Source organism: Octopus bimaculoides, chromosome 21 (assembly GCF_046866305.1).
Source record: "Octopus bimaculoides isolate indiv1 chromosome 21, ASM4686630v1, whole genome shotgun sequence".
NCBI lineage: Eukaryota > Metazoa > Mollusca > Cephalopoda > Octopoda > Octopodidae > Octopus > Octopus bimaculoides.
The window spans coordinates 7,039,272-7,062,842 of NC_142948.1; the positions used below are offsets into that span (position 1 = coordinate 7,039,272).

The window sequence follows — 23,571 nt, forward strand, 5'->3', positions numbered from 1 at the left end:
TATATTTTTTTTTTCGTTTCTACCAATACTGAATAAATTAATTATAAAAACATGCAAATGTCTGTTGTCTTTCTGAAAGAAATTGTTATTGTCTTCAGAATATTTTACTTCTTCTCATTCCTATTATTGGTCTCTTTTACCACTGCCATCTACGTTCCTCTGCCGGTTATAATATGTATGACTGGAACACCACTGAATAAAGATAGAGACAAAAGATTGGAGTTGGTGAATTCTTTTATTAATATTTATTGAGAAAATAGATTATTTCCCAATTGATAGGGGTCTTACTAAAATTTTTCATTTTTTCCCTAGAGATGTGTATAAAAAATGCTTAAGACCCCTTAGCATTTCCAGATATATTTTGTAGTATATAATGGTTTTAAAATTAGATATGGTGTCTTTACAAGCAATTATAAATTAGTATGCAATGTTTGCTCTTCCTATCTATATGTATATATTTCTATGTCTGCATCTGTATGTTTGCCTCCAGTACCAAAGAGTACTCTCACTGAAAGAAGCTGAACTTCCAATTAGACATATGAAATCGTCAGCATCCAAACACCAGCACCTAATCATCTTCTTCCAGATGTAGAAGACTCCTCTGACTAACATCACCAAAAAAGCCATATTTAGTACATTTTTGAAAGAGACTTCCAGGTGAAAATTATTATTTTTTTTTTCTTTTAATGAAAGAAAAAACTTATTTCACCTCAATAGAGGGTAGAAAACTCCTAATTACCACCTCCAAAAAAAAAAAAACCATGTTTAGTACATCTTTGAAAGAGACTACCCGGTGAAATTTATGTGTATATGTGTATATATATATATATATATATATATATATATATATATATATATCAGGGGTGGCTGTGTGGTAAGTAGCTTGCTTACCAACCACATGGTTCCGGGTTCATTCCCACTGCGTGGCACCTTGGGCAAGTGCATTCTAATATAGCCTTGGGCCGACCAAAGCCTTGCAAGTGGATTTGGTAGACGGAAACTGAAAGAAGCCCATTGTATATATGTATATGTGTGTATATGTGTTTGTTGCCCCAACATCGTTTGACAACTGATGCTGGTGTTTACGTCCCCGTAACTTAGCTGTTCGGCAAAAGAGACCGATAGAATAAGTACTAGGCTTACAAAGAATAAGTCCTGGGGTCGATTTGCTCGACTAAAAGGCAGTGCTTCAGCATGGCTGCAGTCAAATGACTGAAACAAGTAAAAATATATATATATATATATATATAAAAGGAAAAAATTCATCTAACCCCGATATAATGGGGGTAGCACATGCATTATCAAATACAAAAACAAAAATCTAAAACCAACTTACAGAAAAATGAAAATCTGTAAACAGCCACTTGAAACATCCAAATTTAAATTTAGAAACTGTAAAAGACACCTCTTTCTGTTAGTAATTCAAATAATAATAATAATAATAATAATAATAATAAAGATAACAAATGTAAATTTAATTTTTTTAATTTTTTTTATTTAAGAATTTTGTTTGAAATGATATAGTAGTAAAGAGGGACCTTCTACTCTTTGAAGTTTGATCAATCATCAAAATAACATTTCTATAACATTTATGGTTCCACAGTATATTAGCTATTTATGGATGTATATTATATCACCCTGTTATAAGGAATTCCTTTATGTATTTTTTTGCTTCTCTTTCATTTACTTTGATATATATATATATATATATATATATATATATATATATATATATACACATGTGTTTTTTAATACTTGCTTACTTTTCATTTTATGTATGTATATATTGCATGAGTGTGTTTGTTTGTATGTAAGAATTCAGTTGTCTGAATTTTATTTTTTTAGGGATTTTTCACATTTCTTTATTATTCCTTATATTTATCAAGGAAAATAATGTTTCTTTCCAATAACATTTCAAGACTTTACTGATCTCATCAACAGTTTAAGTCCTGGTAGATTTTATAATTTATTTGTATCTGTGTATTGATTTTTGGTTTGAATTTTGCTATTAGTAAAGTTTCCGTAATTATTTTGCTCTTTTTTTTTTATTATTTATAAAACTGTTGTGCTGTGAACTAATGTCTTTTATACATAATTTTGTTTCATGGACTACATATAATGAGATGTTTGCCTATCTGTCTTTCTATCCCTACATCTTTCTGAATAATGCTTACTTGTCTCTGTCACCTCATCTGACAATGATTATATTAAAACCTAAAGCAGCAATAAAATTCATATTTTTTGATCTCTCATCACTAATATCTCTCATACTGCTCAATACATATAGATATGTATATACCACATTTAACTGCAAAGACACTGTATTTACAATAAATACACATGCATTAATATGCATGTGTGTATACAACAATGATGTAGTTAATTAGCCAATACTATATAATTTTAGCAGGAGGATATATATTTTGTCCTTAATCTAAATTTGGGTTTTAGAAGAGAACATGTGAGTTGATGGATCATGAATTAAATCTTGTGGAGCCTCATTCAAATTCATTGCAGTCAGAACAATGCTATCATATCATGTCATGTCGTACTTTTTATTTAGAATTCTGCATAACTGCCCCATCACTGCCATCTCACAGATAAATCCAAATGTTATTTTTTATATGATCAAAATATTGTATGCCTGATAGATTTTAATCAATATGTAATACTGATTTAGTGTTAAAACATTTCTCTTTACCATCAATATCTCCGTTAAAGTTTTAATAGTTCTGTACATTTAGACATTGGATATTGACAAACAGGAATTGCTGATTTGCTTCAAGTAAATCCAATAAGGAAAATGTGAAAAACAATAAGTTATATATATATATAAACACACACACCCACCCACATATACATAGTCTATTCCCTGAGTGGCTCATTTCCTTCTTAAAAGCTAAGGGGTTGTAATCTATAGTTATTATTTTGCAGCTGAAAATTCTGAAGAAAAAAATATCTTTTAGACAATGCTTGTCCTCTGTAGCTATCTGGTAACTCATATCTTAATTAATTTTCCATAAAGCAAATGTTATGCATAAAACATATTTATATATAATCAGAAGAATGGTGTATGTAGTCAAAGTAAGGTTTTAGCTTGCTGAAGAATAAATTGTAGGTAACAGATATTTTTGAAAGTAAAATGTCTTTCAATATGGTTGTATTTTAATTATGTTACACTCATTTCCCCAATATTGAGATAGATATGTCGGATAAATATGCAACTTCATGCATTTACATGAGTTGATGAAAGAAATTAGGGAGGAGTTCTCTTCATAACAACAATCACAGGTATAGTAAAACTGATTAAATTTGTTTTCTATATACATTGATAGAGATAAAAGAGGTATCTTGCTCAGTACACAAAGACACATTCTAAAGTATGTGGCAATGTTTAAACTGAAGATTTATGGTTCAAAAGTTCATATCTCAGCCATTCAATCCTCACATTTCTTTGCTGTTTTCAGTTATAAATAAAATACCAGTGTTATTGGACATGTATCACAAACAGCAGTTTGGCCAAACAACTGGTATACTAGCTATGGTCAGTTTTCAACAATCAATATTAATGTCATCAATGCACACATCATTGAACGCATAAAAGTATACCAGTTATGTTTACAATCTCATCAAATAATTCTACTAAGAACTACAAAACCAACATTAGTTAGTACACACACACACTCCTGTACATATATGCATACACACACTGTATGTTAAGTATCTATGTTGAAGAGTTGCAATGGCTGAGGAGGTAACATGTGACTCTCTTGGCTGAAGAGTTGTGAGTTCATATCCCACTGCTGGCATTGTGCTGTGCACTGGGCAAGGCACTAAAATTCATCATGTTTATCTGAGAAAAGGGCAGATAAAAAATAAACGTCAAAGCATCCTACTTACTTGTTACTGATGAGTAATAGTTTGGTCCTTTCAGTGCTGGGACATAATCCTTTAAAACAACAATGAATGAGGGACCATATTTTCACAAACATATGGAAATACAGATTTTTGTGCAACCTGGAATTTTTTTTTAATTTTCCATAAATCAAATATTATGCATAGAATGTTTTTATTTTTATAATTGAATATATCACAACACAGTTGCAACAGAGTGAACACATACTATATACAGCTAGTAAACAGGGGTGTTAACATGATGGAAACACCAAGGCCGAAAAAGCCCAACACAAAAGAAAACCAAAACAAAACCCAAGGATGACAGCCAAACTCTCAAAATGACATGACCTTGTGATTGACAACAAGAATACTGTCAGTACCTGTGCACCATCAGAAGGATATACAAAACAATGATGATGAAGATTATAACTTTGTAATAAAAATACTGCTTCATGACTGTGTTGAATTTTTTTTTTTTTCCATCCTAAAATAGGTTTTGAATGGTTCTGTAAATCAAGTATTTACATAAAATTTGGAAATTGTCTGAACCTTTACTGTTTTGCAAGTTTTTTTTTTTTTGTTTAATGTTTTTTTCATAACACCTAAGTTTATACAATAAATGCTAATAGTATACAGGGATCACAAATTAATTGGCTGCATCCTTCCTCTACAAAATATTTGCCTTATAATGATTAAAGATGCCCACCTACAACAGTAAAAACAGGGAAATACAAGACATACATTTAAAACTGGTGAAAAGGCACTTCTAATTGTATGTATGGTTGTTCAGAAGGCACATGATGTCTATCAAATTGTACCCTTCATTGCATAGTAAACACAATCGACACAAATATTCCCATGATTTATTTTAGAAGCCCCACATTGAGTAAAAGGGTTCCACTTATGTTTTGAACATCTCATGTTCAATGTCATGATTTTGAAATGATTAGCTTATATATAACACTATCAGTGACAAGATTTCTTGAGGATATTTTGTAAGCCAAATCATTGATAGAAGCTTTACCACTAATGGATGTACACATTACTTGACTAGAGCTAGGCGCAGTCCCAGGAATTTTTCGAAGGGAGGGCACAAGGTCAGAAGGAAATACAATTCCAGGAGAAAAGGGCATAATAACATTATTTAGAAGAGTGCACTTCTTTTCTTGGGAGGAAGGGCACATGCCTCTCAGCCCCCCAGTCCACCCCTGAGAGCTAACATCCAATTCCTTGACCAGTAGTATGTCCTCTATTTTGGGGGAAGGATTTTTTAAGTTTATATATTTTCTTCTATTTTAAAAAATGATAATTCATAAATAATGATAACTCATATACTAGACACATATTTCAAATATTGACGAAAGAATGAAATGAAACCTTAGTCTGAAGATCAACTTCTTTGCTTACTCATTGCACATAAGAATAAGCAAGAAAAATATCTCTTGGTTTTTATCAAAAGTTCATCTCCAGATATTTAACAATCCTAATAACATTTTCATTCCAAAATTAGAGAATACAACATTTTCCAGATTTGACAGATTTTTGATATGGTACACCCAGTTTTGTTTCATCTTTATGACACATCTCAATGTCATATTGTTAGTTTTACTGGTGTATATTTAGTTATGTTTTTATTTTTAAAATATTTTTATTACTAGTTTCAACTAATTCTTAAATTTTCTACAATTCAAAATGTCTAAACCAGAAGTTAGGCAGAGCTCTACTAAAAAAAATTGTAGAAATTTTTGGTTGAAATCAAAGTATAACATTGCTGGTTTCTTTTATAAAATCCATGCCACAAATTTATAGGCCAGGAGAAAATGGTAATTTATAATGTTAATGATTTTTCCCATTGATTATAATTGAGAATAAATTTGATCATAGATCTGAATTACTGGAATTTTCTAATCTGACAAATTTTGGTATAATTTGATGTTGTGTTACATTTTTTTTTAAAGTTTCCTACAAGTAATCAAACCAGGAGTTCAGGAGTATAAGTTATAAATACTAACAAAAAAAAATTCCTGAGGGGGAGAGGATAGATGTTCAATCCACACTTGATGAAAATTCATTAGATAATTAATAATTACATTTTTCTGGTTCTCTTCAAAACAAATTCAATCACAAATCGAGCATATATACTGGCACATGAGCTAAAATATAACCCAGAGGAAGTTTAGCTTTACATACTATTTAGCCAGTGTACTGTGTCATGATGGAGGGATAAAAGAGAAAAAAAATTTTTTTAATGGTTTACATACTTTCAAACCTTCAGTTTAACAGCAATTTGAGAAAATCAAAAGATCTCTGGTAACACTAAGAACAACTGAAAAAGTAATTCATGTTAAAAAAGTATTCCGTGAAAATAAATAATAGCAATATTTTCATAAATAAATAGGTATAAAGCCTGAGATTTTTAAGAGAGAGAAAATGGGAGGAGTAATGGTCATGCAGATAAATGCATAACCAAAGTCTTACACATATTCACAACATAAAGAAATGTCACTACTAGGCACTGCACGCATATTATATTAGAATACTGTCAGTACAAGAGAAAATACAAAACCAAAGCAAAACACTGCCCATGGCCAAGAAATACAGTGTTGTGCTCAGTAGTGCAGTAAAAGCACGCAATAAAAATAAGACTACTATAATAATAATAATAATAATAATAGGGATAATAATAATGGAAGTTTAAAAAATACATTATAAAGATAACCAGGTGAGATCATTTCCAGCAGATATTGCCTTCAACATTAAAAAACACCCTCCTGTATAATAAGAGGTTTATAATCTGCTTTGCTAATTGCAAAGATTGATCCTTCAGATTTGTCCTCAGATAAGCAACAAATTCAGATTTCTGGTGCCACTGATTTAAAAAGATTTTCCTTTTCAATTAATTTAGTCTTAGTTATTATTTTTTGGTTTTGTTCTTTTGTCGGTGGTTTTTTTGGGGTTTTTTTTTGTTTTTTTTTTCAAGATTCTTAGTTGAAATTGTTTAACTTTTTATACATGCCCTTTTGGAAGTAATTTTCTGTGGTTCCACAATGAAATTGTGCCTTCTGGACATCATCGAAATAAAGTAAAATCTATTTTGGTTTTACATATATATATATACATATATATATATATATATATATATATATATATATATATATATGCATATATGTATATATTTGTATATATGTATATATATGCATATATATATATATATATATATGCATATATGTATATATATATGCATATTTATGCATATATGTATATATATATGCATATATGTATATATATATATATGCATATATGTTATATATATATATATATATGCAAATAAATATATATATATATATATATATATATATATATATATATATATATATATATATATATATATCCTACACATTTGTCATTTCAGTTACAATAGATTTCTTTTCATTGTCTTCATCTGCAAATGGAAAATTTGTTAATCCTAAAGGCAGTGGTTTTGTGAGGTTAGCACTGCTGGACTCAGCTGCTGCTCTTTGAGGTCTGTCTGAATGGCCTCTGTTTCTTAAAATGTCAACATTGGAATTAACTGGACAATTTAGTTTTGTAGAATTCGGCTCAAATATGACACTGATTTGTGGACTTTCACTGCTTTTTCTATTAGCTTCTTTACTCTTCCTTGGTGCCACCTGTGGAGAAATTTCATGGCGTGTGTCTTCCTGATGGGTTGGTGCCTCAAGCTGCAACACCTTTTTATTTACAGATGAATCTTCTAAATTATCTTCTTTTGAAATATCTGAAAAATCTGTATTTGTCAGGTCTGCCAATGCCTTTGAACTAATTATGAGTCGTGGAGAGCTAGGAATGGGAGGATTATCATCAGTACACTCACTTATTTGGGAGTCTGGGTTGTAATCAATACTGTCCCTTGGGCAATCTCTGATAATCTTCACCTCAGGAACAGTTACTTGTTCCATGACACTGTTGATTGATTTATTGGTAAGTTCACACAAGAGATGTAAAGCTGATCGCACCTCATGATGAACTCTGTTCATTTCTTCTGATAGACAGATTATCTGCTCTTTCATTTGACACTTTTCTAGTGAACTGCTTTCAAGATTTTTTTGACTGTCTTCTTTTTGAGTTTTAACTGGAAGAAAAATAATGATAACATGTAGTTTATCAGAAAACTCTCCAAGAATATGTCCCACACACACACACACACACACACACACACATAGATATAGCACATATATGTTGAGTCAGATAAAAGATAACATAGTAGTTGAATTGAGAGAGAGAGAGAGAGAGAGAGAGAGCAATGAAAGTTAAGAAGGTCTGGAATGAAAGGAAAAATTAGGGATCAAAGAACTATAACAGGTAGTGAGAAGAAAAGCCAAACACTGGACCTTTTTTTTTTAGTCAAGGGAGAAGCAGTTTCCAAATGTTCTGTGACATGAGGCTCAGAAGTGTGAAGTGTTCTGGATTGCAAAGTAATGTATCAGAATGAATCAGAGATTTTATAGTAAGAAACCTGCATGTTAAAGTTAGCACCACATTCACCATCACTGACTCCAAGAAGAATGAAACATGGGAATGCTTCAGAAAAAGTTGAATGAGACAGACAGTGGGACTACCCAAATAGACCCAACAAAGGGAGCAGTTATTAAGATTGATAGAGCTATGGTTGAAGTGGATATTATGGATATGAAAGAGAGAAAACAGCTTGACCATCAAGCATAGTTACTGAGATGACAAAATTTTCTTAGAAGAAAAAAGAGCGGGAGGAGAAGGAATTTGTACAAGGGCAAATGAGATCTTAAAAAGAAGCAACTGCAGAGGCCTCAGGCCAAGTTATGAAAAACATAAAGTTGTAGCACAACTAATTAGGAAGAAAATTAGCTTAGATGAGATATACTTCAAGTTCATACTAGGATGGGGTACCACTAATGCCCCCTTTCAAGTGAGAAGACTACAGGAGAAGTACTTAACAGAGACCAAACCACAAAGTCTAGTGCTTGTTGATCTAGAGCAGGTGTCGCTAAGAAAACTTGATGTGGCTTGTAGGAACCATGCAAGTCATATAAAGAAATTGTATCAGCAAGTTGAACATTTGCAAAGAATTTAGTGTGCAGGTGGGTGTCCATCACAGCTCAATTCTCAACATATCCTTAATTTGACACCCAAACACTCTGAAATGTTCATATTGGAGCTTCCAGCATGAATGTCAAACAGTACAGCATGTTGTTTCCAAATTCCTCGCAGAGTGAATTGCGTCATGGTGCAGTTTTTCTCACAGACAGTGCCCAACTTACTCTACTATACTGTGTAAGTCGATAAAATCAAAAACAAACAATGTGCATGCGCAAAATTAAAAATATAAAATAGTGACAATTTATCCATCGCATATATATATACTTAGCTGTTGTTCACAAGCAAGTCTGACTTGGTAATTGCAACACTAGATGCTTTATGCATATAAACAAACAATATTATATGTGTTTTTGTATGTATGCATGTTTGTACATATGTAATAATTATGCTGCATTATGAATAATTATATCAAAATATATATATATATATATATATATATATATATATATATATATATATATACACATATGTGATGGCACTTGTGCCCAGCGTCGCCTTCCTGGCACGTGTAAAGACATTCGAGCGAGATCGTTGCCAGTGCAGGTGGCATGTAAAATACACCACTTTGAGTGTTGCCATTGCCAGTACCGCCTGACTGGCCCTTCGTGCTGGTGGCACGTAAAAGCACCCACTACACTCTCGGAGTGGTTGGTGTTAGGAAGGGCATCCAGCTGTAGAAACTTTGCCAAATCAGATTGGAGCCTAGTGTAGCCATCTGGTTCACCAGTCCTCAGTCAAATCATCCAACCCATGCTAGCATGGAAAGCAGACGTTAAACGATGATGATAATATGTTAATACTTCACACCATAGCACCGTGCACATCTGTAGCCTTGGACTGTCCGATGCCTTCTGAGGAAATTATATAATTGGTTTTGAATAAGTTCCTTTTCTGCTGATACACACACACACACTAATCAGTCATACAAGATCTTTTATCTCCATCATTTTAATGTCTAGCATTTTCCATGCTAACATGGGTCAGAAGATAGAATTTCTTGATGCAGGTTTTCTATATCCAGATTCTCTTCCTGTATCCAAGCAAGACAATATTTCTCTTCACGATTCCATTGCAAATAGCACAATAGCTAAACTCATTCCATGGAAGATTGCAAACAAAAATCACAGCTTGTATGAAGGTGAAGTTATTTACATTTAGCACATGATGTCAAAACAAAGAAACATACACACATACACACACACATAGACTTCAGTTTTGCAGTATTTCTTTGCTGAATGCTAACATTCTTGGACTAAACCTAAGCTCTCCCTGAACATGTTTTTCATTGTGTTTACCAGATATCAATGTTTGCACTTTTTTAAGAAAAAAAAAACAAAATTACAAAAAGAATCAAAGGATAAAATCAAATCAAGACTTACGTTTTTTCATTTCTTGTATTTTTCTCCTTAATGTATTCTGTATATTCTTACGTTTTGTGATTCTTTCCACAACATTTTGGAAGTTTACTTTTCCTTTTATGTGTGCATTATTTCCAATTTCCATGTCCTCCCTGCAGAATAAAATAAACTTAATCCAATAGACTGAGGTCAACTAATAAAAAGAAAAAAAATCAATGATAACAAAATTGCTGCATATGATTTTTGTTTTCAACGATTATATATGTTGTATGTTCAGCTTCTCAAAAAGAGAATTGACAATAAATGTTGGAAAGATACAGCTGGAAAGTGGGCTCATAAATTTCATTAATGAAACCCAAATAATAGTAACACTGTACAGAAAATTTGGGGATGGGGTCAGTAAGTGTTATTTCCTATTTGCTTCTATCTAGAAATCAAAGGAAATGACTACTATTCTCTTCAAACAGTGCTTTTGTGACCTGGGCATCAATGTTTTCAAACTGACCTATTTTCCATTACATTTCAGACAGATTCAGTGCTGAGTTACTGTAGCAGAAATATCATTATAGCAAATATTCTGCTCAATACCACAGATTTGCTCGTCACTTACTTGACTTTAACCACTTGAGCATGTTCCTTAGTGTGTGACAATAAGTGCATCTCTGATCATGAGCAGGAGAAGTGAGGAAGTATCACAGCCATGTGTTGAAAAGGATTCTTAGGGGTGTGAATAAATGTAACAAAAGTAAAGTTTGAAGAAAATAGTAGCCATTTTTCATACTTTTAAGGGATAAATAAATAGGAAATAACAGTTGCCACCCAAGAACAAAAATCGTTAGTAATAATGCATGTCAAACACTGAGCATTAAAAAAATCTAATTAGAAAAACTAGTAGATGAAGGAAAGACAACTTAAGTTTAATGGCTAAGATTATTTTAACCCTTTAATATTCAAATGGGCCATATATGACCAAAATATTTAACCTTTTTGATGTTGAAACTCACCAGATCTGACCTCTCACACCAACCCTACAATGCCATTCTAAAACTAAACAAGTGGATCATAGAAATGCTGAAGCTATGAGACAATGCATGATTAACTCAAAACAATGTGAATAAATAAGCATCACCCTATTAACTGTATATATATATATATATATATATAAGGTTGAGGAGGGTATTGGATTTAACCAAACCCCGGAGGATACAGGTAATACCGAGTAAGTGCTGTATACCGATTAGTTTACCACTTCATACTAAAAATATCCGCCTATGGATATAATAATAGATAACTTTATTTTTTCTGTCTCCGATGAAGGGAAGTACTGGATCTTCCCAGAAACAGCTGTAAGACTCTATCCATAAAATTCTTCAACCTTACCTTTGCTCTCTTTATCTTTTTGTTTTTATATATTTACATATATATATATATATATATATATATATATATGAATGAGAAATGACAAAACCAAAGTTGCAGCTTATATGATTTGTTCCCAAATGATATCAACTGCATCTTGTGTCTATCATAATTTCTCTTTGCATGTCATGACCAGTAATACTGCTATGTACAGTAGTAACGACAGCACTCTGCTGAAAGTAGCCTGGGTGCTGACACTCAATACAGAGCTCTAAACTCATCAGTAACATCATCGTACATCACACTGTACACATAAGATATTATTTATATAACTGGTTATTACATAGTTTGCATCTAGCAAATTTCACTCTCAAAGTATTAGTGAATCTGATGCTGTAGGAGAAAATGTTTGCCTAAGGTTTCATATTCTGAGACTGAAAAAGGTGAATAAAATATTGTTTTAACTGTTGATTAAGAAGTGCTATTGTTGAAGAAAAGCAAATTATACGAAAATAATTTAAAAACCACTTCTTATATAGAAGTTTTTCAGAAAAAAATATTTTATCCCTTTAGCATTTAAACTGGCCACATCCGACCAAAATATTCTACCTGTTTCATGTTCACACTGTCCAGATCTAGCCTCTCACACCAACTTTACAATACCATTCAAAAAATTAAGAGTTACCTCATCGAAATCTCAAAGCTGGAGGATAATGCATGATTATTTCTAAACAAAATGAATAAATAAGTATTACTATGGCAGAATAATGTAAGTGCTAAAAGGTTGACATAATTTGGTCTGTAATGCTATTGCAAACATTAAATGTAAGTTGTATTATGATGACTTAACTAAAACACACTGCATGAAGTCCTATTAAAATTAATAAAACATATTTATAAGGAGTCTTAAGCTCATACTTTATTTGTGAAAAGCTGAAAAAAAAAACATAAATAAACAACATTTTGGTAGCATATAATTAATCATGATACTATTATCAACTTAAAGTTAATAAAAGATATGATTTGGTTAGTTTCAAAACTCTAAAAGAATACTATTCTATAACATCACTTGGATAGTAAATTATAGATGAAGTATGTTTCCTTCCAAGTAATTTACAGCAGGACTTGATATTGGGACTACTAACTAACAAAAAATACTCACCAACTACTCATTGTTTTTGGTTGGTTACAACAGTGAGCTCTAATTGCTATGTTATCTATTTCTAATTAGGAAGACAAACTCAGTGTGAGATATATTTGTAATAAGACACAATATTTGTTACAAAATATGAACAATCAACCCATTTTCTAGTAAGGCTGATGTCCTGAGTAAAAATAGCTCTCATTAAAGACTGAATACACATACATTTACATATGTGCATATATACATGTTCACACATGACAAGCCCATAAGCACATATTATTCAATAACAAAATGTTTCATCCTGTACAGTAAGAGATAAAGAAGGTTGAGCTAATTAAGATTAAAAGATATCAGAAACAATCATAAAATAATTTTTGGTTCACAATGAGCATAAAATTGTTGGATGACAATGAGCATAAAATAAAATGAATGTCAGGTGACAATGAATATAAAATAAAAATGATTATTCAGTGACAATGACCATGTGATATTTGCACTGAGTGGAAAGTCAGTTTCTTAAAACTATATATTTGATTGATGATGGACTGGATAGTCTTTGTACAGGGTGTTACAAAATGGGGGGGGGGGGGGGGAAGAGTTTGACAATCTAAAGAAGCTCTATAAATGATTGGTATATTGTAATTGGAAATGATTGTAACAGTAGACAGGGCTTGAGTATTCAAATGAACATGCAAAGATTCCCAAGGATAATATTCACCAGACAACATAGATAGGATACTTAGATTGACATAGGGTGATTAACTAGTGAGCTGGACACAAATATAAAAGGATATTGGAGATAAAATGCTGATATATTTTACTAAGTAATTGTCATTTGAGTTGGAGTTTAATTTCAGAGAATGCCTCATTATGGCTATATAGACAAACATAGATGATGAAGCTTGTTGTGAACTTAAGAAGCCACTGGACTTGAACGAATTGACAAACTCTTATAAAAACAGTCAATTCTAAATTTATATGAAATCCAGATCAGAGACTCAGTTTCTGAGAATTTAGTTGCACAATGACATTTAACATATCTGCCAATATAACAATGAATGTTTTACAGAGATATTATAATACAGACTTATAGATGGAGGATGTACAGTTTGTACCTTTTCCTTATATATTAACAATAAAAGTAAACATTTCCAGGTTGAAAAGAAAATTAGGTTACCTAGTTGGTTTTTATCATTCTGTAGCACTGAATACATCAATGAGTAATAAACGATGAGAAATCTTAATGAAAAGGTTCTCATAAAAAAAGAAACTTAAAAAAAAAAAAATGAAGTGAAAAACAAAATAGAGATGAAAAAAAATAAATGAATACAGATAGGAACAAAATATTGTTTTAAATTTTAAAAATTAAAACATCACATGATCACATAAATTAAATATCAAATTACAGCAAAAGAAATTATGATTTTGGCAGTATTTTTTTCTTTCTGTATTTGTTTTAAATACATCAATTATCTTGCAAGTGGTCTTTTTTTTTTTTTAGGTATATATATATATGTATATAATCAGCTGGGTGTTGGAATTAATGAGGAGAAACTCTAGCCATTGAACTATTTCAATAACGAAGACTGCTTTGATTTTGTGCTCTTCTAGTGGTGAGGAAGCTCTCTCCACACTGACTGCCAGATTGTGCAAGCAAGATTCCATGAGAAAGCTGACCTGGAAATTGTACTGGAAGATGAGAAGCTGGCATTATTTCTTGGTACTGGCATAGAAGTTCTTCTTTGTTGTTGTTTTTGAAGTTTTGGAAATGTGTTCCTGCCAAGATAAGCCATTTAAAGGTGACTTAAGGAACTTGGTAATATTTAAGTCAAGAATAACAACATTGATTATAATGAAAATCTAATCATATTTCTCGACCACTAAAGACAGACTGGTTGTGGTATTGTTGAAATGTAGAACATTAAGCTACTCTCTTACAGATCTTTTCAGATTTGATAAAAATTTATAAAAGCAAACTCTGAAAAATTGTTTAAATTTAAAGGTGTTGCTAATTTGCTACCCTTAAATAGTCTACCTTGTTAGTTACTTGATCACAGCTATTCTTTATGGCTGGTTTTACATCCCTCTATCCCTTTTCAATATTAGCACAAATTGATACACTGACTTTTTTTGTAATATTTATTAGTTCTTATGAGGTAAAGACCATACAATCAAGGTATGCTAAACCCAAATCAATAAACTAGTTTCAGTTCCTACTTAAAGTAAGTTCATTTTGTTTATATTGCCATGCCCTTGAGAAAGGTATGACCATCACAATATCATTTCCTCTTTTTCTGAAGAATATAAACCTCTGAGCTAATAAAATAAATAAACATAAGTAAATTCTTCTGTAACACCTAATGTTATCAGATCCAATCACTCATTCTTTTACAAGTTTTCAATTTCTCCAATAACAAATTCCAGTTTGTGGCTCACAGAAACATCTTTACTTTCAATTCTTTTAATCAGTCTATGTCCAACTCTTCTCTTTCCTGTTAAGAAAAGTTTCTCTCAATAGGAAAGAGCATAAAAATAGCCAAACATTGAAGACTAAACAGAATGTTTTATCTGTGTTAGTATTAAATTTTTTTCAGTGTTTGAAGAAGAAAAAATGAAGCAGTTTGCAATACATATTCTCTGGTCAAATAAATTGGGCTGTATAGAGTAGTGTATTTTTTAAAAAATCCCAATGCAGTTATTTACAGTGGCAAAGATTGAACACATGTTCAGTATAACAATACCTTTTCAGACACTTTTTTCAGTATTTATATAATAAGGATGACCTAAGAAAAATACCAAACATAGTAAAGTGTGTGTTGAAGTGTTTGATGCAATGAACTAAGTTATTATAATTAATTCAAATTACACCCTAGGGATTAGAAGTAATCATTATCTTAATGGCTAATTTGGTTAAAGAGAAAACCCAAAATACAAACTAATGAAATATATAATGAACTCAGGGGGTTAATTAGATCTTGGGAAGTATAGTGACAACTCCAGGCATGGAGTTATCATCATCATCATCATTTAACGTCCGCTTTCCATGCTAACATGGGTTGGATGATTTGACTGAGGATTGGTGAACCAGACGGCTGGGGTAAAATACCCCAAGTCAAGAGCTAACTGAAACACAATAAAGTGGGTATTAACAAATTTGATGTAGTGAACCAAGAAGTACTCTCTCAAGTTATATTACACCACTCACTATTCATATACAAAATTCTAATATCTGGCAATGTTGTTGGGCTATGCTTTACTAATGAGGCCTAACAAGACAGAAATATGTCCAGAGTTGTCACTGCACTGCTAAAGATCACACTTATTCCCCACAGCATCCAACATTTAATTAATTTTAATTCCAGAGTTGTCTCCCTTGTCCTTCTTGACCAGAATCAATCATTAAGATAACTATAGTTTCTCATTAATAGCAGTGTAATTTGAATTAATTGAAATACACTGCCTCTTTACATCAAGTATGTTAATGTCCACTCTATTTACACTTTGTTATAGAACAGAAACATAGCTTAAGAGTCAGACTATAGCAAACCATTGATCTGGTTCCGCACTTGGCAGTGGTAGAGTATGAGTGAAGTCATGTTTGGATGCTATGAAAGAAAATAGGAAACAGAGAAATACAGCAGCAGGAAATCAGAAAGCAATGGGTTTCCCAAATGACATGTCCCATGAAAATAAATGACACTAAGAGTTTACACTGAACCAGGGGGAAAAAAAAAAGACTATTTAGACTGGAGGCGTAACTGCATTTCTATAAATGTACTTGCATGCAGCACTGACGAAGGAAAAAAATGATATAAATATGTTATTCATTGTGATTTAAGATGGATGAGTATATTACTAGCAAAGTATATTTTTAAATAATTCACTTAGAAAGGGACCTCCATAGAAACTAGTAAGGTTCTGATTAGAAAACATAATTCAGGTGACAGAAAGAATGAAAAACATAAATCTTCCACACATAATTAATACATTGAAAGCATCAGGGTGGGTAACGTTACATTCAGTTATTTGCTACACTAATCATATATATATATATTATCAGTGTTTATAAATATCAAAATCCTGGTGTGTTTCAGTGGCATATTAGCAGAATCTTATTGAACGGTGTGTGTCAGTAGTAAGATATGTGAAGGAAAGCAGGTACAATAAATAGGGTAAAAAAATACTGAACATTAAAGCCAATAGATAATGATATTAAAGTAAAAATCATAGTAATTATAGGATGAGGTTAGAATAGATTAGCCATTCCTCAATGATGTTTCAAGGAACACTGGTGTACTGTGGGATGTAGCTAGGTGCATTATGAAAACAATAAAATTATATTTATACAAAACTATGCAAAAAAAAAAAAATAGAAACTCAAGTTCTAAGTATATTCTAAAATCTTGAGAACTATACTTTGTTTACTCAATTAACAAGCACTTAATGACTTTTTTAAGTTCAAATTATTTATAAATTTATATGGGTTAAGATATATAAATACTACTTTTAATAGAGTTTATAGTTTTATGTATAAAGTGCACCAAAACATTGAAATTTGCTCTAGAGTGCAGAGTAAGTAAAAAAAAAAGTCTGGGAACCACTGGAATAAGTATTCATAAACCTGCAAAAGATGTGTTCCTTTTACTGTATGGTTAACCCTTTTACAGCAGAAATCAGATATATCCATTCAAAGTTTCATTACCCTTAACTGCAGAAAGCAGTTTTATATACCAATCCATCTTTTGTTGATGAACCAATTATTTTAATCAATTCAATGTCATGTTTGAACACTTTTTTTTTTGTTGAAATATATGAAAATTATTGAGGCAATGTGACTGGCAGAAAATACCAATTTCATCTTTTTGGTAAATATAACATCATTACTGGATTGACCATGACATTTAATTTCGCAGTCAAAAGGTTAATAACTACAGAAGTTTTAGCAATAATCACAGCAATAATCACAGTCATAAGTTAGACTGATTAATTTCATTAATGAAGGTCACCAGTTCTTATAAACCTGGGCAATAAGATATGTAATGATAAATGAAAATGTGATATGATATATTGAGTGCACAATAAAGATTGTTTCTCCTTCAGATATGTATTATTTCTGTCAATGAGAAATATTAATAAACAGTTTGTGTGTTACATAGATGACATTGGAAAGTGTATTTGTCTGTAAAAAGCAATTAAGTATCCTTGTTGTAAAATAACAAGGAAGATTACTTTCAGCAGCAAGATAGTAATAAAAACAATTACAAAAATTTGTCCAAATACAACTGAATAAAAATAAGATAAATTTAAAGACGAATAAAGCAAGTTTTGCCTCACATTCACTAAAGACAATATTCACACAGACATCTGCATCAACCCATAGTATAAATTTCAATACATAATTACCTAAACAAACACACACACACACATATGTATACATATATTCTGATATTATTAATTGAAGGACTTTTTGTGAAGTTTACTAGGAAATTTCAACATCTATTCCTGTGCATGACAGTACCTGATCATACATGAATCATTAAGTATCTATTACATTGAAACATAGATAAACTGATTGAGTCTGCTCCCTACATTATGATCTACAGGAACTATAACTGAGTAATCACTACCATCAAGCTAAATGTAAGTGCATAACCTGTTGGAGCTGGGTTTCATTTGAGGTGGGCTGGATGTGTCAAGGAAGACATTACATTGTTACTCTGGGCAGAACTTGCTTATACATATACAACTGTACCTTTTCTGTAGCCATCTTCGAATTAAGTTGTTTCTTCCAAAATTATCAATATCACTGCATTGAGGAAAAAAAAGAATATCAGATGAAACTGGTGAAAAAGACTGCTGCTATATCTTGATTTGTATGGTTCAGCTACAGTAACAGCTTTTCATTTCTTACAATGAAATTTTGGAATGACATACTGGTGATACTAAAAAGGACTATTCTAAGCATCATAACAAGGTAGACTTTAATATTGTTTTATAAAATACAACCATCAGCCAACAAAAGTAGACAACGTTCATGTAAAATGTTCAACAGATAAGATATTGATCTACCAGCACAAGGAGGCAATTTGTTGTGTCTATAAGCAGTGTTTCATTTCATCTAGTTTCGGTGACCACCAAGTCTTGAAATGTTACCTATAATCACTCCTGTGACATAAAGAGAAAAACATTTTTAATTAGCTTGATTTTTATAAAATCAGGACCAAAATGCTGACCTAGTCATCTCTTGATTGTTTGAGAGCCCAATTTTGTACCTGATATCATCATATGCCAAATATCTTCAATGGTCTGTGGTGTGCTTTAAGCGCATGACACATTACCAGTAGCACTAGGACTCCATATTAAACTCCAATTTGCTGATGTTGCACATTTGACCAAGTATAATGTAGCACATATTTGGGGATAAGCCAAACTGTAGGGACAGAGCCAAATAAAATTGAGAGAATAACAGATCAAATTTCAAAATCTTCTTTGTATACTCATTTCAATAATTTTATGCAATTCTAAAATTATTTCATCAGCCAAAGTTCATCGAAATATTTTCTTCTGTACATATTTCAAATAAATTTTCCTGATGGAATAATGTTATCTATATATATAAAAATGAGAATGTGTGTCTGTCTGTCTGTCTGTCTGTCTGTCTGTGTGTGCTTCCCTAAAACTCGAGAACTACACAACCAATTTCATTCAAATTTTACACATGCCTTACTTAGGGTTCCAGTTGTGTTTTAGTCAAAAAAAATTTTTAACTTCTTGCATAGTTTGAGCCCACAGCAACATCATATCTCCTCCACTATCTAAGTATTACATGTCAAAAGTGAAACAAAAACACTCATGTCAAATCCTTACACTTTAAAAATGAAACTATTCCACTAACTGAAACAATCACATTTCGATACTGTAATGACAGATACTTTCACTTTAATGGTGTGTGTGCGTATATATATATATATATATATATACTAGTAAAAAAGAAAAATCATATCTGGCTTTGAAATGAGTGTTCAATTAGCTATATATAATTTGAAAATATCCTGAAAATATTTTGAAGTTGTACTTGTCTAGCAAGTGACACAATCCAAGATGATGTGTTGAAACTGAAATAATTACATGGTAGAAGAGTCATTCTAGTCATTTATTCATGCACAAAATTGTTAAATTCACTTGAAATACATTTCATGAGGTGTCAACATTTTTGTTACTCAACTGCAACCTTCTTTACTGATACAGTTTCACTGCAACTGTTTCAAAATTTGCTGTCAGTTCTTATAGGCCTTCAGTTTTCTTTCATGTTCCTTTCTTTTTCTTATATATCCCTAAGAGATGTTTTCTTTTCATTTGTTTTTTTTGTTTTTTTGTATTCCTGTAGATTGCCTTCATGATATTTGTCATCAGTCAGTCATTGTTAATCATTTTCAGTTTCCCATTTTCCTTATATAATTATGTGCTTTTACAATTGCATGCTTGTGCTATTAGATGCTTATAATCTGAAAATAATGCTGATAAAGCATTATTTTCAGATTAACATATGCCAATCCTCTTTTTCCATTTTTTTCCTCTGTTCTTTGTAATAACACTTGTAAAATATGTTTAATCTATTTTAATCTAATTAATTTGTAAGATTTAAGCCACAATAGTGGAAAGTTCTGCTACACCTTACATTTTATATGTAGCAACAGAAAGAGGAAGGCAAAAATAATAATAATAATAATAATAAGGAGTAAGTTAGAAAGCAGAGGAAGAAACTGGGGGAATGATAACAATACATAGGATATTGTAAACAAAGCAAGGAAAGCTGAAAATGACTAATGATGACTAATGACTGATGTCAAAAGATGAAAGTCAATCTGTGTGAATATAGCAAACCCAAAAGTCCTAAGCTCAACAAAAATGTGAAGAGGAAAAAAAAAGAAGAGAAAGGAAAAAAAACAACCTAAGGTCTTTCAGAGCTGGTTATTAACAAACTTTCAAACAGTTGCAGTGAAACTATTTCAGTGACCAGGTTACAGTTTAGTGATGTAAATTTTGACAATCTCATAAAATATATTTAAAGTGAATTTAACATTTTTGCGTGTTAATAAACGGCTGGAATGGGTCTTCCATCATATAGTCATTCAGAAAATTTTTTTTCAGGAAAGGTTTTTATTTTAAACAACTGAGTTTAAAATAGGCAAAAATTTTTGTAGGACAACCTGGAGAGGAAAAGAAACCTAATTGAATTAAATCAAAAATTAGAAAGCAGCAACAGCAAATGTTTCTTCTTTGGATGAGAAACTTCAGATCCATGTGGCAGCGAAAATCCAGAAACCAGTAGTAACCATGATTTTTTTTTCTACTTTTTTCTTTCTAAGAGTATTATACTATACAGGTGAAATGATATCAGCTGAAAAATCAAAATTGAAATACAGAGAAGTGTTCGCCAAGAATTCATCTCCATTCCATGGTGCCTGTCAAATCAACAACAACAACAACAACAATAATAATCCTTTCCATTAAAGGCACAAGGCCTGAAATTTTGGGGGATAGGCCAGTCGATTAGATCAACCCCAGCATGTAACTGGTACTTAATTTATTGACCCCGAAAGGATGAAAGGCAAAGTTGACCTTGGCTGAATTTGAACTCAGAACTGCTAAGCATTTTGCCCAGTGTGCTAACAATCCTGCTTTAACAATAATAATAATAATAATGATAATGAGGGTGATGATGACAATGTTGAAAATTCTTTTTATCTGAAAACTATGTCGTACTTTAAATGATGCCAGTATAATAAAGGTATACACTCTTTATTGACAATGAAGAGATGAAAAGTAAAGATAACCAAACAACAATTCTGACTTCTAATATATGTAGAAGACCACTTTTTTTTAAAAAAAAAAGAAGGCAGTTGATATAATTAACCTGAGTACTGGGTTGTTTCTTATTTTATCAACGCTGCAAAAGAAAAATAATAAAAACTGACCTTGGTGAGATTTAAATCCAGAACATGAAAAGACACAAGGCATTCTGTCATTCACCATTCCTAATAATAATTACTCTTAATATAGTCACAAGGTGGACCCCAATTCTTTGAGTCGTACTTATTTCATGAACCCTGTATCCCACTGAATTTTTTTTCTCACCCATTTTGACTCTCCAACAACAATTTGCAACAATCTAAAATGACAATAGTTTCAACCAGCCATTTCTGTGAGTCAATATAAGAACTGAAATAATTAAGGGTCTTTCTCTTCTTCAGATTAGCTAAAAAATAAAATACAACAGAAAGTATTAAAAAACCATGAATATACAACATAAAATAACTTATGTGAAAATGCTTACCCTGATCCAGGAAGCAGATAACGTGGCACTATTACCGAATTGTTGCAGTTATTTCTATCATCACCATCAACTATGGAGGGCCTTGTATTATCCTGTGAAATTATGTATGTATATATATATATATAAATGTGTTTACATTTAATATTGTAATTATTCATTGCTATTTCTTCCTTTATTGGAATAATTAAAATATATCTTACTGAATGTTTATATGATAATTTTAATAAGACATTGAACATCTGTTACTGATATTGTTATTTTTGTTACTTTTGTTCACTTCTGTTTCTCTCAATCAATCCTCTTCTGACTTCACCCCATTCCCACTACCTTTCCCATCATCCTCTTGCTCTGTCCTCTCTCTCACCTATTCTGGCCCTTCATCTCTCTCTCTCTAAATATCTATCTATCTATCTGTCTGTCTATCTATCTCTCTCCCTTTTGGGAGAAGTTAATTATTCAGAGACACCTTCAGCATGAGAATCATATTTAAAACAGTGATTACCAAAACTCTAATTTAAAATGCTTATTCAGTGATGAATACAACATTATCCAATAACTAATGTTATTTTAATCATTTCAGCATTTGGAAGATAACACTAGATATTTTTCAGTCTTATTAAAACTCAGTGAAACGGAGTCATCACTGTATTTTCAAAAGTAGAGATGAGAGAATCACTAAAATATACAGTTTTGTACATGAGGAGGTGTCATCACGTGTGTAGATATGGTTTCAGAAAATTTGAATAAACATATCACTTATGTTGATATTACTCTATATCCATTAAAATAACTGTTGCATCATGTACGTTACATTAAAAGTTGGAAAATTTAAATACAATTTGTAGAGAAGACACAACTCTAGGTTCTTCAGTTGGCCTTTCTAGTAAAATAAAAAGAAAGGTGGAGGTCCTGTTCATACTTTTATAATTAAATGAATAGTGACTCATCTCTTATAGTCTATCTTTTACTTGTTTCAGTCATTAGATTGTGGCCATGCTGGGGCACCATCTTGAATGAATTGACTCTAGGACTTATTCGTTTTTGTTTTTTTAAGTCTGGTACTTATTCTATCAGTCTCTTTTGCCGATTCACTAAGTTATGGGGATGTAAATACACCAACACTGGTTGTCAAGTGGTGGCAGGAGACAAACACAACACACACACACTCATATATGATGGGCTTCTTTCAGTTTCTGTCTACCAAATCTACTCACAAGGATTTGGTTGGCCCGAGGCTATAGTAGAAGACACTTACCCAAGGTGTCGCACAGTGGGACTGAACCCAGAACCATGTGGTTGAGATGCAAGCTACTTACCACACAGCCACACCTGCAGTTATT

At 31.7% G+C, this 23,571-nt stretch overlaps 1 protein-coding gene and 1 long non-coding RNA gene across 10 annotated transcripts in view; both read right to left on the bottom strand.

The window, feature by feature from the left end:
• The window catches only part of LOC149131485 (uncharacterized), a 7,118-nt gene extending 103 nt beyond the window's left edge, over nt 1-7,015 (bottom strand). The window contains exons 1-3 of the long non-coding RNA XR_016237736.1: nt 3,901-7,015; nt 1,337-1,392; nt 1-192 (exon numbers count right to left, since the gene is read on the bottom strand). The exon at nt 1-192 is cut by the window's left edge and continues 103 nt beyond it. This is a non-coding gene — a long non-coding RNA (uncharacterized LOC149131485). The remainder of the gene's footprint in view (nt 193-1,336; nt 1,393-3,900) is intronic.
• A 247-nt stretch (nt 7,016-7,262) lies between these two features.
• The window catches only part of LOC106880510 (voltage-gated delayed rectifier potassium channel KCNH8), a 135,701-nt gene continuing 119,392 nt past the window's right edge, over nt 7,263-23,571 (bottom strand). For 4 of the 9 annotated variants that reach the window (XM_052975401.2, XM_014930489.3, XM_052975404.2 and 1 more), the window contains 5 exons: nt 22,232-22,323; nt 18,647-18,700; nt 14,572-14,670; nt 10,413-10,543; nt 7,263-8,029 (listed from right to left, as the gene is read on the bottom strand). In XM_052975401.2, coding sequence (XP_052831361.1) covers nt 7,290-8,029; nt 10,413-10,543; nt 14,572-14,670; nt 18,647-18,700; nt 22,232-22,323 — 1,116 coding nt within the window. In that variant the 3' untranslated portion in view covers nt 7,263-7,289. The remainder of the gene's footprint in view (nt 8,030-10,412; nt 10,544-14,571; nt 14,671-18,646; nt 18,701-22,231; nt 22,324-23,571) is intronic. The other 5 variants (XM_052975402.2, XM_089339351.1, XM_089339352.1 and 2 more) reach the window with 2 other exon arrangements.